General features: G+C 45.0%; 2 protein-coding genes across 6 annotated transcripts in view; one reads left to right on the top strand and one right to left on the bottom strand.

The window, feature by feature from the left end:
• The first annotated feature begins 635 nt into the window (after window positions 1-635).
• On the top strand, window positions 636-15,622 carry vrk2 (VRK serine/threonine kinase 2). 3 transcript variants are annotated; one of them, XM_048269986.1, is made up of 14 exons: window positions 636-1,018; window positions 1,832-1,887; window positions 2,380-2,449; window positions 3,130-3,217; window positions 3,786-3,894; window positions 4,307-4,399; window positions 4,717-4,849; window positions 8,644-8,764; window positions 9,312-9,370; window positions 10,405-10,580; window positions 13,977-14,114; window positions 14,213-14,377; window positions 14,482-14,640; window positions 14,908-15,622. In XM_048269986.1, exons 1-14 carry the CDS (start codon window positions 892-894, stop codon window positions 15,304-15,306), a joined length of 1,893 nt encoding a protein of 630 aa, XP_048125943.1. In that variant the 5' UTR covers window positions 636-891; the 3' UTR covers window positions 15,307-15,622. The 3 variants fall into 3 exon arrangements, with proteins under 3 accessions (XP_048125943.1, XP_048125944.1, XP_048125945.1); XM_048269987.1 differs by lacking the exon at window positions 14,908-15,622 and having other exon boundaries at window positions 14,482-14,856; XM_048269988.1 differs by lacking the exons at window positions 13,977-14,114; window positions 14,213-14,377; window positions 14,482-14,640; window positions 14,908-15,622 and adding an exon at window positions 10,885-11,584.
• Window positions 15,352-19,587, bottom strand: part of fancl (FA complementation group L) — a 19,892-nt gene continuing 15,656 nt past the window's right edge. For all 3 annotated transcript variants that reach the window (XM_048269991.1, XM_048269990.1, XM_048269992.1), the window contains 7 exons: window positions 19,402-19,552; window positions 18,922-19,005; window positions 17,773-17,818; window positions 17,301-17,382; window positions 16,124-16,240; window positions 15,703-15,774; window positions 15,352-15,471 (listed from right to left, as the gene is read on the bottom strand). In XM_048269991.1, the coding sequence (XP_048125948.1) occupies window positions 15,436-15,471; window positions 15,703-15,774; window positions 16,124-16,240; window positions 17,301-17,382; window positions 17,773-17,818; window positions 18,922-19,005; window positions 19,402-19,552 (588 nt within the window). In that variant the 3' untranslated portion in view covers window positions 15,352-15,435. The remainder of the gene's footprint in view (window positions 15,472-15,702; window positions 15,775-16,123; window positions 16,241-17,300; window positions 17,383-17,772; window positions 17,819-18,921; window positions 19,006-19,401; window positions 19,553-19,587) is intronic.

Here is a 19,587-nt window from a genome sequence, read left to right as displayed (position 1 = left end):
CATCAGGCCTTGGGTGCCTGATATAATCAGTCCATTGATGCAAACAGTTCAAACACTTGCCTTTTTGGCCATCCCGGCAAATAATGCTATTGTCAGTTCATTTAGGCCTAATGATTCTCAGAGTGGATTTTGCCTTAAACCATGGCATTCTCTGAGAACACTGTAAAAAAAAACAATACCCCAAACAAAAGACTGTGTGGGTTAGTCTGGGAACACTAAATGAGGTGCTATGTTTGTGGTGTGTTCTGTTCGTATGACACATTTTACAAACGACGTCAACCAGCATGACTTACCCTGCCTTTAACACAGCTTTAAACTTAATTAGTTATTTTTTATTTTTTTTATTTTTAGCACAAATTGCACCAGAGTAGGCCTAATATTCTACCATTTCATTACGTAGTGGTTCATTAAATATGCTGCTATAGACTGTAGCCTACTCTTTTACGGTCTATGAGCCTAGGTCATTTTGATTTGCTTTCATTCTGACCTGACACTGTGGCGGCGGCGCAAAGCAGAACTAATCTCCGCCCCTGCTCTGTATTCATTGGTTATTTCCTCTAGCGACAAGGAAATTCCTGCAATTTATTGGTTAATTTTCTTAAATCCAGCAGGAGTAGCCTATGCTTTCAGGAAGTGAATCGAAACAAAGTGTCAAACTTGGATGGACACAATGGTGCGAATGAGTAAATGTCATTGCTATAGCTAAATTAATGTATGTGACAGCAAACGAATCTTTTCATTATGCTCTGACAACATAGCCTACCGTACAGTTCTAGTGTAGCCTCTGCGTTAACGAGGATACGTTTACTGATTTCAGCAACTAACGTTAACGTTACAGTCTGTTCGTGGTCATTGTCCAGCGTGTGTTAGCCACCTAGCCAGCGTAGCCTAATGGCACCAAAGAGGAAAGCACTACCTAACCCCCTCCCAGACGGATGGATTGTGACAGACACCGAAAAGAAAAGCTGGAAACTTGGAAATGTCATCGGCAGTGGTGGTTTTGGATTAATATATCTAGGTAATCGCTCATATGCTCATAAATATCTGGTTATTACATTAAGTCAACTCCCATACTTTATCAAATATTATCAGCTTGCAGAAACATTTTTTTCGTAAGAAAATGTTTACCTACATGTGAACTTGTAAAATAGAACACGCGAACCTATGTGTGTGAAGCAAGCAAGCAATCAGTTTTCCAGGTAGCAGCAGAAAGTCCCGAAAGTTTCAGCTGCAAAAACTTCCCCTTAGGCCTAACGGAGGGGTGTCAGCTGACTCATAAATGTGGGCCGGACCTCGAAGGGGTTGTCATAAACCTATATTTTTTCTGCATATCAGATTGTTGTTTGATGATATACTCTTTCGCTACACTCACTATGAACAAACAACACAAATCATGTCACAATACTGCTCTTTGTTGAAATAACCTACCTTCCAGGTCAATTGTCTTTGCATCTTCCTTCCTGATGATGGTTTGTAGTGCTTAATCTGTTTAATCAATGTAATACTACAGGCCTAGATTATTACACATTGTCGATGACAACTGGATGTGAATATGTTTTTCTTTTACTATTATTTTCCTTTCCTATGAAAGGATGAAACGGATGAAACCTGCTGGCGGGCCAGATCTGGCCCCCTGCTTTCATGTTAGGCAGAGGTGGTGTGGTTAGGCCTCCACAATAAGAGGACTCACCACTCATGTTGTGAATTTATCAACAAAAAAAAAACTCAGATTTGTAAATGCATTATCGCTGGGGCGTGAAAACAAGCACGTTTGAGCAATTCTGAAATGACTAGTGACTATTGTTGTCACGCTTCGCTTCTTTCTCTCCAGCCTCCCAGGATGTGGACGCACCTGTTGGAGATGGCTCTAATTTTGTGATTAAAGTCGTAAGTACAGTAATGGATTTAGTTGTGTGGATCAGAGCGTTTCCACTCCTCTGGTCAGTGTTCCTGACAGCCCTGGTCTGCATTTTAAATGAGAAGGCCTCTTGTACTTGAAATCGGCATAATGATTTGGCAGCAAATCCCCCTATTACCCACCACAATCACTGTGAAACAGTATCCCGGTAAACTCTTTCATTTCTATTATTCATATTTTTGGTATGATTATTATACCATTAACACAACATAACAACTTAACAACATGCATATTATTATATACATTAACATAACAACCGTATGTTAAATGCTTTAAATTCGTATGTTTAAATTATTTGACAATGCAAACATATTTGTTATGCTAATAAAGCACACTTGAATTGAATTGAACACGCTAGCATGTTATATGTTTTTGTAGTATGTTTTATATATTCTGTCATTCTGTAACCTTTCTATGACCTTTATGATATTTTCATCAAACACATTTGGTTTCTTCTTCAGGAGTATCATGAGAATGGACCATTGTTCTCAGAGCTGAAATTCTATCAAAGAGCTGCCAAACCAGAAAGCAGTAAGTTCTTGCAGAGAAGTCCCACATATGGCCTACCACAGCACTGATTGTTCCATAACCTTAGTATCCAGGTTACCCAAACTATTTTAACAGAAAGCTACTATGCTTTACAAAATGCACTATCCAAATGTAATGCTTAACATTCTGTGAGGGATGAAAATCATGATGGATACTTGGAATTAATTTTATGCGAAAAAGATGGAAGACCACTTGCCCCTCTCAAAGTGATCACGCCAGGAGTGCATGTCACTGATGAAGTGCCTAGATGGAAATTACCACGGTTGGGCGAATTAATAAGCCAAAGCAAACATGTACCTCTGTGGTCGTTAGTGCAATCCCAGCTTGTTTTAGCACTAATTCAGAGAGAGTGACCAAATTGTAGATAATGATGCTGGTTCTTCCAAAGGGCTACTGGCCACCTGTCAACCTGGTGCAGAGCCAGTCACAGACAAGACACACAGTCTCACATGAACTGTGCAGGGTGTGAGCATACATGTGTATGGAGACATGGGGCTTTTGGTTGACATTTGTCAATATGTGTGTATTTGAAGACCATAACAGTGTAGATAATTCCATTCTGGAAATTACCATTACAGCACTATGCTATGGGCGTCTATCTGCTTGCAATGAAATTAGGGAAAATGTGCTGTGGTGACAGTGTCTCTCTCTGATGTTCCCAGTGCTCGGATGGAGGAAGAAGAAAGGATTGGACTTCCTTGGTATTCCAGCCTACTGGGGATCAGGCCTGTTTGAACACAAAGGAACAAGGTAAACACAATATCAGGAGAAGGATATTTGTGATGTCCAGGTAGGGCTGTTTATCTGGGGTGCTCTCTTGTTCTGCTGTCGTTGCAGGTGAATTAGTGGTGTGGGTGTGTCTGACATTGGAGGTACTTCCATTGATTCCAGGGGGTCAGGATTTGGTGAATTAGCATCCACCATCTTTAAAAAATGTAATTCCTCAAGTGCTCATTTCCACCAACATTTTCACAAACAAGCCAATTAGATACCACATCACTGGTGGACACAAACATATTTTGTGTATGTAGAATTGGTGGATGAGCTGGCAGCATCCTGCTAAGAAGTTCAACCAATCCATATTGACGATGTTATGTGTGACCATCAGTAATGTGGCACCTAATTGACTTGTTTTTGAAAATGTACAGTAGGTGGAAGTAAGCACTTGAGAGACACCATTGAATTTGAATTTGAGGGAGCTGGGCCTGAAAAGGCCTTAATGACATTTAAGATGGTGTGGGGACACTGTGTGTTGTTTGTACTGTGGCTACATTTTTGATGTTTTGACCATGCAAAGATTTTTCTGAATTGTTTACAGGTACAGGTTTATGGTGATGGATCGGCTTGGCACTGACTTGCAGAAAGTGCTCCAGGAATGTGGAGGTCATTTCCCAAAGCACACTGTCCTACAGCTTGGATGTCTTTTAGTGAGTTCAGAATCATTGCATTTCAAATCATATATTTCATCTATCCATGCATAAGAGCTCAATGCACATAAATGTACGTGATGATAAGTACTCCAAATAATTTTAACTTTGAGACATTTCTTTCAAAACGGTGATTACTCATACCTAACATGGATATCATACAGCAACACAAACTTTTCCAAACTGTCCATATCTTGACCTAAAACTGCAGGTTGACATTGTTAAAAGACCTTAGTAACGCATGCATTATTTTAACTGTGGCTTTCCGTATCTTCTGCATACTGGCCCCCGCTCAGGACTCGTTAAGTGTACCCTATTACATGTCAGCGCCTATTAGGAGTGCTAGTTAGGTGCCCGTTTAATTATTCATTATTTAACCTCGCCCTCTGCCTTTGGCCTTGGTCTCCGGCAGCTGGACGTGCTGGAATATATTCATGACAACGAGTACGTCCACGCCGACATTAAGGCTGCCAATCTCCTATTGGGCCTCAGAGATCCCGACAAGGTGAGCTGACCTCTGCCCACATAAGCAAGGAGCATGGTCCATGTTAAAGAGATGTGTTGTGTTTATGGTGTTCACTTTTAATCAGTCAGTGGCATGGAAAGAGAAAGATGTTATGCATTTCATGTCACCCTGTTTGTGTCAATGTAGGTGTGCACTTGCATTTATGAGCTCATTAGAGAAGGTCATTGTATGATCTTGTTGCTAGACTAATTAGCGTACTTCGTAATTCTTGGTGCTACTTTGTGATTTTTGGTAAGAAATGTCAACATGACTTAATGTTTTTAATTTAGTTAGAAATTGGGTTCTTTCTGTTTTAGGTGTTTTTGGCAGACTATGGCCTTGCCTATAGGTACAACCCAGAGGGAGTCCATAAGGACTACAGAGAGAACCCAAAGAAGGGACACAACGGCACCATTGAGTACACAAGCATCGATGCCCACAATGGTGTAGGTAATGACTGATTTAGTATTTTGGAAAGCATGCTCTCATCTCAGTATCCATTATATTCCTTTTTGCGTTGACGCGGAGCATTTCCATGTACAGTGTGTTACTCCCATTTTACATGCTCTCTGTATGTTACCTTAAGTGTGTTTTTGTGAGAGACAGAGGCCGTAGTCCAGTGTAACAGTTTGTGCCTCATTACTGACCACTTTAATGAGGCACATGTGTACTCAACTTCATATCTCTCCCTTAACGCGTGGTCAAGGTATTGGAAACCCATTAGGTGGTAAATTGCATACAGTGCTTTTTTTTTATTGGATATTGATCCTGCAGGGCATGTATGCCTGGACAGTCCAAATTGAACAATTCCCTAATTAGTTAAAGCCATAACCTGCATCTTGTATTCATTAGCCATTAATTAAAGCTTTGATGATATGTTAGGCAAAGAAGCAAAGTCAATATCTTGGCTTGCACTGAAAGTGGACAGTAACTTCAATGAGGCTGAAAAGCTGCTAATAGCAATGTGTCTAGTAAAGTAAAGTTGTCAAGTTTGTCAATACATCAAAACAACAATAATAATAAAATAACAAGGTGCAAAGTCAGCAGTAATGGAGAACATGATTAAAAGGCATAGTTTTTTTTTTTAGCATGGCTGCTGGACAATAGTGAAATGCTGAAGTATTCAAAGTTAATAGTCAAGCTTCTGCAAAGCCTGCAATTTATGTTGCGGTTTTACACACATAATTCATTGTGAATGTAATGTCTGCATAAATGACAAGCCCTTTTTAGTGTATGTTTTGGTGAGAAGTAGGGCTCACCACCCACTAGATGCATTACTTATTAGCAGATATGTGAAATGTTAGCCATACTGTACGTAAAGATGAAGAAAGCCGTCGATGATGTATTGAGGCATTTTCTGCAGCCCCATGCTGAGGTGAGGTTTGATATGAATGTGAGTAAATCACACAGGGACTCAAGCTAGGTTCCTCCTTTCACCTGCAAGGTTCATACCATGCATCAGCTTCGCACAATTTGTTAGCTTTCCACGGATGCTGCGTTCCATGTGTTCTGCATTGGCTCTCTCCCCTTTTCCCAGACAGATGGGGTTTAACACGGTGTAAATCATATTGCGTCAGTTGTGCCGGGTCAGGCTACGTTAGCAGCTAGCATTGCGTATAGCAGGCCCCAGTCCAGATGGATACCTGCCTGGTGCAACAGGAGCGCACCCACCACGTCAGTGCCTGTGACGTCTGATCAAATGAAACAGTGTGACGTCTGAGATTGGTGAAGGTTTGTTGCAAGCAGTCTATGCTTCACAGCTGCTGTGTAGGTCGTTAGCACCAAGTCATCTCAGTAGATGAATGCAGATTGTGGTGCCCCCCCTTTAAATCCACCCCACTGCCATTCCCCTCACACACACACACACACACAGCCCTTGCATAGATTTTGATGTGTTACCATGGTGAGAAGAATGAGGAGATGGTGTGTTGTGTGCCCCACTGAACTGGGAGGGAAGGCCTAATTATCAGCAGGAGGGTTGAGATCCAGAAGGAGAGGTTCAAGAGTTTGACACAGCGCTTTGGCTAATCTGAATAACAATGGGACGGCAATTATGAACAACATTTTTGAGTCCCCAGTGTTTGTGGGTAATTCCAGTAACCCCCTTCCCCAACATACACACACACACACTATACTGTACACACATACTCACACACACACACACACACACACACACGTCACCTGTCATGCCATGTTTTGTTGTACTATTATTGTTATGTTGCATATTTTGATCATGTTTCTGGACATTGGTGTATCAAGTTCTGCTACAAAGTATACAATTGTAGGCTAAAATTCTCACTGTCCCATACGTGGCTGCTCTCCACCAAGCTCCCTGATTGGCCAGAGGGCAGCTTGGCGGACTCTCTCTCCGTAATGCAAATGTCGGGATCAATGGCCGCCATGGATCGAGGCGGAGATTTTCTCCGTTGATGAATGCAGTCGATAGGTAATTTCTCGAGAGATGTACCACCGTTACAGTATTGAGTTGATGGAAGTCTCCAGGCAGCAACCTGAGATGGGCTTAATTTAGCCTTATTGATGACCTCCAGCTGGAGCGGGTTGGTTTCGCACGAAGGGGGGAACGTGCACGTGTGATTACGTTAACTTCTCATCTTTATTTAGTTAAGGCCGAAACAGAGCGTCTGTGTTTGGCATGTGGTGATGGATGTCGCTGAGCATTAGAAGCTTTTTCGGAGATGATGTTTCACTACTCCGATTTTCATAATTCTCCCAAAGCTGTGCCAATACTGATGAAGGTCATCGTTTCAAGTCGTAGCCCTGACAATAATTAAAGCACTTCAGTTTGTAATAGATCCATGTAAATGTGTGAAGGATTGCAGCGAGTGGGGAGACTGATGTGGACTATCCAGGGCTTATTTTGTTTTGCTCGGACGTCTGTAGGCCACAGAGTTCACCTTTCACTGTGCAAGCCAAACCAACTGGACTCGACAGACAGTGTTTCTTCTTTAACTGACAGGGACTGTCACTGCCAAGACAGCGGGTGAGAACACAGTCCACAGGCACAGTCAGCCCGTCGCTCTCAGAATACTAAGCCTAGATGGACTCATCTTAGAGCTTTTGGAATTCTGCATGTCAAACTGTGTGTGTGTGTGTGTGTGCGTGTGTGTGTGTGCACTGGGCTTGTGAAGAAAAGTTACGGTGAGCTCGGGCCTCGGGGCTTACTTTGGGCCTGAGATCCTGGCTCTTTTATTCAGGAGGCTTCGCCTCCGATTTTTCCCCAGAGCGGAGGGCAATTGCATTGATCTCACAGGTTATTTAGCATGTCGGAGTGAATTAAGCATGCTCTGGGTGGAAGCATTCTCCGATGGAGTGATCATGCAGATGAAATGGCGGGGAAAAATGGTGAGCATTAAAAAATAAAGAGGTGTGGTGTGCTGTTCATATGTGTGATCGGGCCTTTGGAACTGGGCTGAATAAGCTGCAGCATTAGAAAAGCAGCGGCGAGTCTCTGAAGTGAAGGAAAGTGTGTTTACACTAGATGGCAGTTGTGTAATGTGCTAGGGCCGGAGCTCAAGGTGGAGGAGGTCTCGGACACGGACACACACACACACACACACACACGCACACACACACACACTGCTCTTAGGGTCTCTGGCTTAGGCCAGTGCAGACCCCACGGAATCCAGTAACATGTGGGAACAATTTGAGCTCAGACATTTATTTCTTTGTTTTACTGCCTGGCTCGCTGTCGGAGAAAGTGTCGGGCCGGGCCACGGGCTGTCTGGATCATGTCAGAGGCCGCGCAGATCAGGTTCCCTGGGACGAGCCGCCAGACCAGACAAAAAGGGGAAGAGAGAGGAGAGCGAGAAGGGGAGGTATAGAGAAGGAACGTCTGGTCGAGGGAGGAAGCTGACCGTCTCTCTTAACTCCAGAGTTCTTCACCACAAAAAAGGGCCCGGTTTGTCTGTGAACTGGGCCAGATCTCCAGCTGAGAAAACAAAATACTCCTCTTTATCATCACCCCCACTAACTCTGCTCTATTCTTTCTCTTCCTTTTTTCTCCTCCTTTCTTTCTTTTTTTTAATAAGGGCATATTTCACCAGGGGACTGACACGGCCTCTTAATCAAAGCTGCCTCTTTTTACTGTGCGACTGCAAGGGCCAGGTACTCACTTCTCAATTTCTCTCCCCTTCTTCCTCTGCTTCTTCCTTTCTTTTCCCCTCTTCCTCTCCCCTCGCATCTCTCTCTCTCTCTCTCTCTCTCTCTCTCTTTCTCTCCTACAGCTCCGTCCAGACGGGGGGACCTGGAAATTCTGGGCTACTGTCTCCTGCATTGGCTGTGCGGGACCCTACCCTGGCTCTCCGTCCTGAGAAACCCGACTCAGGTCCAGGAAGCCAAGGCCAAGTATGCACGCTCACTCGCCCCCACTTAACCGTCCTTTCCCTCAGCCCCCCCCTATCCCGGGTTCCAACCGCAAGTTCTGATGTGGCCAGGGCCCTCCACATGTAGCAGGCTACTGATGACAGGCCCTGAGTCGTCCTCAGGGAGCCATCTGAGTTTGCTCTCTCAAAGGCTCTTTGAAAGGGAGATTGAGGGGACATGGCAGGCAGATTGGACCGCTTTTTTGGGTTGTGAAAAAAAAAAATCGTTCTCGGACCATAATGAAGTAATAATGTTTTTGTCTTTTTATGTCCTCGGGGTCACTATGTTATGTAAAAAAGTCATATATTAAACATACATTGGTGGGTGGCTTGAAAAGCTCTTTGAATAATACCAGGGAATTTCAAGTCTCGGGAAAAGGGGGAAGTTTAGTTAACCACGAAAGGTTAAATCCTTAAGTGCCAGTGAAAGTTTTAACTGTTTGTATTTCTTCACTAGTAATGTTTAAAGTGACCAACCAAGGTCATACTGAACTTTGGTCTTCCTGTGCTTATTGTTTGTCTTTTTTCAGGCTGATGTCAAATCTGCCTGAGTCGGTCACTCAGCTCTCAAGCACAGCCTCTGGCAATGGTAAGTGTGTGTCAACAGGGCCTGTCCAAATGATCAACAAGGTGTGTCTAAGAAGACACACATGAACTGGACGAGGGCATTGCAGGTTTGTGTGTGTGTGTGTGTGGTGGGGTGACCGTGTCCTCTCTCTCTCCCTCACCCACTCTGTGACGGCACACTCTCACCACCACCACCACCACCACCGCCCCTCCCTCACCCCAACCGCAATCTCCCTGCCTGTCTTCCATCAAAACAGAGCCCATGTCGTCGCTGAAGGAAAGCGCCCTCTTTTTCAACTCCAGGTCATTATCTCACTTCCCATTCCAAAAAAAAAAAAGGAAGAGGGCACGTGTGTCGTGTGAAGGAGCCTTTGTGATCTATGATTATTATTAGGCCTTATTTCCCCCCACCTCGAGCAGCCCTAGGCAGCTGGACCAGGGAGATAAGACCTCCAGCATGCATCAAGCCTGTGCATGTGATATACATTCACAGCCTCCCTCGCTCCCGCCACAAATCCTGGCTCCATAAGCAGCATATTTATTACTGTGAGCAATGAGAGTTTGGATGTTGGGGAAGAAAAGTCAAGATACCGTAAAGCCAAACGCACACATGTGACGAGAAGAAGGCAGGCAGTGGTGGCATTTCTTTGAGGCCCCGTTTCTGATCGCATATGTCCTCGACAGTTAGATGGGCAGATTCAGGCAGGATGACCTTGGTGAAAGAGGTTTGATGTTTCTAATGTGTGTGTGTGGGGGGGGAGAGAGAGAGAGAGAGAGAGCGAAGAGAGAGAGATCAAAGAGAATGACAGCCAGGGTGTGATTTTTGGGTTATGATTGGAAAATCCAATGGAGAGACATTGGAGCGATGTTGCTGCTAATAAGTGCACATGCCACAGATTGCTACCCAAGACTTGAAGCTCCAAATGAATGAGACCAAGTTTAATTGAAGTGCTGAATTGACTTCACCTGCAGGGAAAGCAGGCCTCAGAAACTTCTTGAAACCTCACCACCATCTTTCACTTCATTGGCCCCTCTCTGTCTCCCTTCTTTTCTTAGTCGAGCTTGCCCAATTCATGGTCAATGTCAAAGCCCTGGGCTACAAAGAGAGGCCCGACTACCAGGCACTGAGACGGGCGCTAAGTAAAGGAGTGCCAAAGCCCTCCAGGAGCCAAGGCCTTTTGGACCTCCCCAGACCCAGACCAGGGAAGGTGTCGGAGCCATCAGCCCTAAGGGTGAGTGTGTGTACGTGCGTGTGAGCGTGTTTGAGTCCCTATGCACTGTATGTCTGCATATGTGTGTGTGATGGGCTCTTGGCCCGTCGTCAGTGTTTTGGTTTTAATGTGGAGCAGATGGAGGGTTAGTTGTGGTGTGGGGGCTGTGCCTGGATTTATCTGTCTGGGAGGGAGCAGTAAATACCGGGGTCTGAAAACCCCTCTTTTGACCCGTAGCACGTTGTGAGAGACGCACAGCCCTGTGGTCTGCGTGCGCCCCGCCGGCCCCCTCTCACCTCCGTCCGCTCTCTTCTCCTCTCCTCAGCTCTACTCCTCCGCACTCCTGTTTACCAGTGCTCGCTTCCTGAGGGACTGCTAGTGGTGCAAGTGGTCCTTTTAGTTCTCCCTCTGCTCTAGCCATTCTGCATTCCTCCTCTCCTTTTACGGTACTTCTGATCCTGTGCCCATTGTCTCTCTCTCTCTCTCTCTTCCCATCCTGTCTCCTCTCCTCCGGGTTTGGTGTGATGCCGTCGGCCTTTGGTCTTGGCCCGGAGGGGAGAGTGACTGAGTGGTGACAGTATAAGGGCTGTCTAACGCCCCCATCGCCTGGAGCTACAGTACACCCACAGCATCCAGCAGAGAGCCTCTGCATTAACATCCTGTTTATTTATGGCAAAATGTCACTCTCATACTCCCCATCACATGTCAACACCAGGGGGGTGAATGGATGTGTATATTGTCTAGATTCTCAATAACTGTGATGAGCATTTATTTTTACCGTGTTGTTGAAATTAAGTTGAATTTGTTTAGCTTGTCCCCAAGTAAAGTTGTATGTCAATTTGTGTACTGGTATATGCGTGTATATTATAAAGTCTATGCTTTTTCACATAAAAAAAACAAAAAAACAAACAAACCACAAAGTCACAAAATGAGGAGATACTGTATCAATTCCCCTCCTAAATATAACAAGGCGGTGAATCTTGACCGGTGAGTGGGAGGTTAACCTCAGGTGACCTCACGTCAGAGCTCAGTGCTCATGGAGAGGTGTGAAGTGGGGTGGGGGTGGGGGGTGGTGGCATGCATTCTCCCCTGGATCACTTCACAGCTAACTTGAACCGCTGAACTCCTGAGAAAGCCCAAGTAGCCCAATTTGGAGGCTGTTGAATACACATGCTTTATGAGAGGCCAGGAGATCATCTGGCAGAATTGCAGTTAGCCTTGTTATTTATTTATTTATTTATTTATTTATTTATTTATTTAAATAAATTTAATCTCCTATCCTTGTTTTTATGCAATGACTGCCCATTAGGTTGATCTGCAGTTAAAGTGTAAAAGCAGCTTACGTGTCAAAGTTCCACGAGTTTAGTAAATAACCACAATATCGGAGTGCAATTTATGGCCACTTCACCGTCTGTGTCACAAACACCCTTACCACAGTGACCTAGCCACAGGACCTCTCACACAAGGCTGTTTACCACTAAATTGCCAGGCTTACTTTAATTACTTTAATTTTGGCCTTTTTCGAGTACCTTGAAACAGTAGCATGTGTAGTCAAATTGGTGCACAATTTTTTGCAGGACAGCAACACCACTTTAGCTCTTCAGTTCATCCCCTCAAGTTTTCTGGCAGTTTTTAGTTTTTTTTCCTATCGTGGCATATTATCAGAGGCTGAAAGCTAGCTGGTGCCCATCCAACATCAGGAAAGCAGAACGCCAGAGGCCGACAAAGATGCATGAATTGTGGTCATATTGACACAGTTATGGTGATGTAGCAAAAGCTCATCTTTGAGTTGGATCTTGGCTAGCCTGGTAATTTGTTGAAGGCAAAGATTTCTAATTTTGTTTTGATGACATATTTTAAACTGAAGCTCTCCATCTCCTTAAACCCCACAGCATCACCCCTGGAAAAAAATGCTTTCAGCGCCACTCAATATAAACCTGTTTTTTAGTCCTTTTCTTTGGTCCTGCTATTATATCTTTGAAAAGCTCTGGTTGCTTTTTGTTTAGACCCAAGCAAATAACCAATGCCCATAACCCATAATCCTATAAATGTATGCTAATTTGTCTCAAACTAAATATGTTTTTAACACTCTTTCAAATGGCCTGGGTTAAAGTGGGGTACAGCATAAAGACAGAGAACCTTGAAACGACTCTTCAGAACAATATCCACGCTTGACCCCTTCACCGCAACGTTTTCATTGAAATCTCCCTACAAAAAGGAATGTGTGAAGCTCGAGTGAGGGCTCTTTAACTCTCCCTCTATTCCGTGTTTCCTTTCCTTCTTTCCATCCCTCTATTAGGCCTTGGCCAGACCCGATGGGCAGATGGAAGAGATCAGTGTCAACACTGAGGGCATTGAAGATTGGAGCTCCCACCCTGCTTTTCTTTGTAGTCATATATTTTTCCCTCTCTGGCTCTCTCTCTCTTTCTGTTCGTCCCCTTCTGAAAGGTCAAGCCGAAACTGCCTTTGAATGGAAAGTTTAAAACAACACCCGTCAGTGTCACCTCGTGCGTCTCCGAACTCCCGTGTCCACGTCAGGACGTCAAGATGTGGCCCGCCGTTCCTGCTCGCCACATTGAAATCGCCTCTCGGCGCTCTTTCGCTCCCTCTCTGCGTTTATTTTGCCTGCACCTGACCTCACGGGTGATCTGTGGCCAAATTTAGTTTGGAGAGTTGCCACCTTTGGGAGAGCACTGAGAGACCATTAATCACGAGGGGAGGCGGGCGGGGGGGTGTCCAGGTCAGAGAAAGAGCAGAGAGAGAGCGAGAGAGCAAGAAAGTTCTAGAAGCTTGAGTAGACAGGAACGAAAACAGAGGGAGCAAAGGAGAGCTGGGAAGATAGAAAAGGTGAGGCAGGAGTTGGACAGTCAGGGAGTAAAAGATTGTGGGGGTCGGAGGGGGGGGAAATGGAGGAGTGGATGGGGATTTTCTCCTTCCTTGGACTCTTATTGTTGGCCCTCTCTCACCCGTGCTCTTCAAACACCGGAGAGGACGGGCAGGCCTGTGACCCGAAGCCCGTGCGAGGTCTGATCTCCCAGCATCTAATGATTTAATAAGAACCAGAGCCCTCCATGGTCCTCGGTCTCTCATCACCCCTCCTGATGAAGAATGTAGAACACTCCCTCCCTGTCAGAGCTATGTACTCTGCCTCACCTCCCTCTGTCTGCACACGGGTTTAGCCAATGAATAGATGGCTAAGACTGACAATTGGAATTAATGTAAAATGCAAAACTTAAGGGAATATAACCCCCAAGCACTCGGCAGCACAGAAGCTCTTCCGAATGGAACTGGTCCCATTGCTCTGAAGCACGTTCTGAGGACAAAGGCTAAAATAAAGTGGTGATTCATGAGGATGTATAGTAACATAAAGATTCCTTGTGACATCTCCTACCTCCTTTTTCCCTTTCTAATGCTCAGACTGCAGGCCAAGCCAAACCTCCCGCTAGAAGAACAGCCAAGCCAAAGACCATTCCTTCTGGCAGTGATGTTTCCGATGAGGATAGCCCAAAGCCGAGTCTCCACAGAGCGAAACCATCAGGAAAGTCTCGTGAACAGGTATTGTTGTTTCATCTATATGCAGTCAGAAGCTGATCTAATACCGTGATGTGGTTTCCTGAAATATCTTGGTTCCTCCCTCCCCTACTATCATTTAGGGCTCTGGCCCAGCCAAACCTCCTGGAAAAAGAATAACTAAACCAAAGCCCATTCTTGTGGAGGAAGATGATGATGATGATTATGCCTCTGATTCTGATTCTGAGGAGGACACTAGGCCAGCCCCAGCTTGTGGCAGAGGCCACGCAGCGAAGCCTCCACAGAAGGTGAATAAGTTCTTTTGCAATCTTGCATCATGAGAAGCTCCACTAAATGGACTGCTGCTGCTTATTGGTCTTTCTTTTATTCACACATGAAACCTTTACTCCAGAAAAGAGCCAGCCCTGTCAAAAGAGGGTCCAGGGCGAAGCCTGCGGACAGCGATGAAGACTACTCTCCGGGGCCAGAGTACAGAAGAGCCGAGGGAGCCCGCCAGAGAGGAGCAGCAGCAGGGGCGGCAGTAGACAATCTGTGCCCTGCAATGGAGCAAGTAAGCCTTCGCCGGAGCCCCCGCCACAAGACTGAGCCCTGATCCAGAGACAGGGTTACTTACTCTGTTTGTGTTTAAGAGCAATGCAGTGCTACTACTACTGTTATCTAGTTAGCTGGGTCTGTATGTAAAAAAAAAAAAAAAAAAAGTATATACAGTTTACAGTATATGAAGACATAACAAGGTGTATGAAGAAATGTGTTTATTCACTGAAGTATTACATAAAATCAAAACATAATGTTTGTGCTGCAACTTTTTTTTGTGAAGAAAAGAGGCATGCCAAAATATGCTAGTAGAAGAACAGAACTGGCCGAAGCACACCTGCCAAGGCTCCCATCAGAATGTGGCCAGAGCCATTCTGATTACTCAACCACAGCCTGGGCCACCCCAAAGATCAGACGGCAGTGCGGGAGTAACAGCCACTCATCTGCCCCTAGTTACAGTCACTGGAGGGAATATGCACAAGGCCAAGACCACCCAAGGAGGACCCACACCAATAGGGGATATCTAGATCAACACAACGAAGAGCCATGGGCATATTCTGGTCACAATGGCTCACAGGACAACCAGGCAGAGGAACCTGAAGGACAGTGGAGCTGGAGCGGTACTAAGCTAGTTGGTGGGGTAATTCTGATCCTCGTCTTTCTGGCAGTTTTTGTTCGTTGAACTCTTGAAGACCACTACATGCCCTGTAGAGTCCTGTCAGTCAGACTTATGAAGAATAGTAGCAAGGCCTTAAATCAATGCCACCCATTTGTGCCGATGTTGGAGGACATCTCTTATGCTGTAGGCTGTTCAAGGCTTCTGCACGGCCATCTTCACTGTAATGGGCTGAAGGAATTCATGAATTGCATTTTTTTCAGGGAATGTTGTGAAATTTTGTATGTATTTTGGAATATATGCACATTTGATATTTGTCATGACATGATTTTTATATGTTTTTTTAAAAATATTTAATAAATCATGCTGCTTTTAATTGACATCAAAATGTGCATCTTTGTTAGTTTCTGAGTGGAGGCATCTTAAGGACTGAAGTATTTATAAAGCAAGGTAGACTCTTACCTTGCTACAGTATGGACACTCTCCAAACACAATGTTGAAGCTCTGGCGACTGGTAGTCAGACCTCTTAGCCACTGCAGGACGGAGAAGTGATTGGAAAGTGTTCTGATTAGAAATAGTGTTATCTTAATATACATTTACACCCTCTTTATATAACTGCCTGAGGAAGGAGTCTATGACTTCCCTTCTAAAGAGGTTAACTGAGGACACAGTGGTTGGGGTCCAAGTAGCATACTAAACCATCATGATAACATGGATCCAGGGTTTGACAATCCAGGAAATCAGGAAAAAAGCAGGCCGACAGAGAGGGCTCATGGGATAGCAGTGCTTCAGCAGGAGATGGCGTTAGTAGTTAATCTTCAGTGACTCCTGCTGCAGTAGGCTGTTATAAAAGCCGGGTGTTTGAATGACGTGCTAACTCACCTCATACAAGCAGACTTGGTGAAACGGCTGCCCACAGCGAGGGTCGTTGCACACTTGGTCTGGAATGGCCGACTCGAGCCGGTAGGAGTAACAGATGCCACACTCTGTGCTGAGGCTCTGGAAATGAACAACAGAGATGCTAAATGCGGCGCATGCACACACAGGTAAAAAAAAAAAAAACTAGGTTAGTAGTGGAAAACCTCAGTTCTTTTAACATTTCAGAGGCACGCTGGCCTTTCTTACATAACCAAAGTGAGTTGTGAAGTTCTAGACATTCTGGTCTTGCAAGAGACTTTTGCAGAGTTTATGCCAAGAGTGAAGTGAGATGAATCGGGTGGGGGAGTCATGGTTGAACCCTAATCAGATGAAGTGTTGCTAAAAGATTAGTGTGGAGTTATTTTATGTCCATTTCCCTTCCCTTCCCCTGCTCCGACTCCCTCACTCCTCCTCGCCTCTCTGAAATGCGGCGACGTCGCTGTTTGCTTCCACAGGGTGAGGAGACTTACCGAACCTGTACCTCCTTGATCCCCCATGCACCCCATTCACACCTTGCACACTTCAGAAAATCCCCCACCTTAGCATGTGACCGCTTCAAGGCTCTAGTGCTGCTGTCACCTGTCTTCCAGCGCACCCCCCACACACACACACACACACCCTCTTCTCCACCCCACAACCCCCCTCCACTCACTCTGTTTGCATATTGCTTTTCAGATAATTAGAAGCCTTTTTTTCCAAGCAATCCATTAAAAAGGACGGCAGGTAAAATTTTTTAACATCTGGTCAAGTAAACTTTTCGCTCTTCAGAATGTTAATGATGGCGGAGCATTAATCACTGGTGCCGTCTGCGGATAAACACGGAGCCCTTTCAACCCGCCATGCAGAGAGAGAGAGAGAGAGAGAGAGAGAGAAAAGATAAATGGAGAATCTGTGATTAAAAAGCTCTTGATACTGCCGACGATTCTGCCACCTTTGTTATTGTAATGATCTTATCTGTAAACAACCCAATTAAAGGAAATGTGTACCCTAAATCTACCAGAAACATCAATGTTAAAAAAAGGGAGGGGGGGGGGTATAGAGGGAGAGGAAGAAAGACTAAAATATGGTTACAGTGAACATGTAAGAAATGTAAAACAGAAAATAGCGGGGTGGGGATGTGTGGTGGAGGAAGGCGACATACAGATTTTTCGTGGGTGGAAGGTGATGGGAATTCTATCTCCAGAACGTCTCTCATGTTCTGCAGAATGCTGCAGTCTGGATTCCTGAAAGCAAACAGGAGATTGGTTCTTCACATACTAATTAAGAATTAACATGCAAATGGAGGAGGCAGTGATGAATATGGTTTCACAATTATTGACTAAAAAAATAAAACATACTTCTTATGTGCAATGAAATACTCAGGGCCAAGATATTGACAATAAAAATCTTCAAATTTATGGTTTATTTTAACACTGCATTAAACACCACATATTCAAGGATTTGGACTGACTAACTAGCACCACACACACACACACACACACCTGAAACCTGTAAAAAAAGAAATTAGATGTCAGACTTCATCTGTCATTCAGCCCATAATCCCTTTGATTTGATGCGATTTCATCCTTCTGAGCAGCTATTCACAGACAGATCCGTGATTAGACTATCCTTACCATAAATGCATGTTGGCATTAAGCTTGGTCCTTAAGGGGGTGACCACTGGAAGAGATAAAGAGAAAATACGAGTTAAACTGGACGAATGCATTTCTAATGAATCCACTCACAATAGCCTCCCACTACAAAGCTTAGCACTGGCTAAACTGGAGGAGAGGTTGTGACAAAAGGAGTGAAATCAAATCCTGCTGTCGGTGCATAAATCAGTCTCAGGATGACAAAACTGCCCTGAGTGGCGGCTGCTGCTGCTGCTGCTGTCGCTGCCAGAGACAACGACAAGGTCTGGGCTTTTTTACCCTCCCACCCCCTCCCCTGTCGACTGTCTGTGAAGATTAGTTTCAATTAAGTGGACCTTGTCCCATTCTGTGCAGACTGGGTCTCGTGGTCTTCCATCAGACGCGGGGGACATGAAGTGTGCGAGTCCGTGCCACTGATCTCTCTCCTCTCTCTCTGCTCTCGGCGCGGGCCGGGGAGCGATAGACAAGCGGCACAAAGTGTTTCTCTTCACTTGGCGACAGCCCGACAGAGAGGGAAATATTCAAATCATTCGAATAAATCGCACACAGTCCTGGCTGTTCCACCCCGAGAGATCAATCTCGCCGGCGTGTGATGGGCCGCTCGCTCCGTTTTGTCATTTGTAAATGCAAAAAGCAATATTTCTGTCTGACCCCTCTTTTTTGGGTTCAGTGTCTGCCAGTGTCTTGACTATTGAAGTGTGGATTTAATATCAATGAAGAACATTGCTAGGCAACCGGGCGGCATGTTGCCATGTACCATTGTCAGCCAGCCATGACCTTGGATTTAAAGAAACAATCACAGGGACTTAAGTGATGCAAACTGTCTTTCACCACCACACATTGACATTCTGAACGTGCTCCAACATTGTACCGTGAACAAGAGTCTGAGGACGGTTCCATTGTTGCTGCGTAGAAGTGTTTTAGACCAAGGCCTTGACTGTTTAGACACCTACATACTATTTGAACTAATTAGAAAAGGCAGGTCAGGATTGTGGGGGGAAGAAAATGCAGACATAACACAATGATCGAGGGATACAGCCTACTCATTTGTGACTTCCTGCCATAACGGTAGGTGTAAACGGCAGGCAGAGAGGTTGAGAGAAAATAATCAGTGTGTGGGAGGTTACTCACCATGTTCTGCTCCCAGCAGACAGCAATCAGGCAGCATCTTCGGGTGCCTGGGGTCGATCTCCACCTTTATGGAGACATTGTTCCCTGCATAGTCGTTAACAGGTCATTAGGTCAGAGAATGATTTTGTCCACTTACCTAATTATCTTAAGTGGATAAATAACTGTGCTTGGCTGCAAAGGACAGCGGGGCTTACTGGCTGAGGTGATTACCTTTGAACTCCGAACGATATATTTAATAGATATTATTTCAAAACAACAGCAGACTATGAAAAGATAGTGGCCGATTGTTTACCCACATTAAAGGGAAGTGATGGAGCACAGGAAGAGCAGAGTACATGTATTCAGGGGCAGTAGAATAAGCACACAAACAAATTAAAATGTACACTTTCAAATGTACAACAAAATGTCTGCTAGTTAGATGAATGTAATGTAAAACACAGAAGACCGAGGAAGAGAGTGAGGAAGAGTAGGCCCGGTTACCAATAGCGATCCGTCTCATGGTGTCCACTCGGGAGGGCTTCTCTGGCTCCAGGACCCACGTCTGCTCATCGATCTCGTCCAGCACGGACCAGAACTCGGCCAGGCCTTCCAAGTGGAGCAGGAAGCGGCCATGAACGTGGGCCAAGGTGCTCTGTGAGGGGCGCAGCACAACAGATGACAAATGTT

The sequence above is a fragment of the Alosa alosa genome, chromosome 18, assembly GCF_017589495.1.
Source record: "Alosa alosa isolate M-15738 ecotype Scorff River chromosome 18, AALO_Geno_1.1, whole genome shotgun sequence".
Classification (NCBI taxonomy): Eukaryota; Metazoa; Chordata; class Actinopteri; order Clupeiformes; family Clupeidae; genus Alosa; species Alosa alosa.
This window is presented reverse-complemented; position numbering and strand designations above follow the sequence as displayed.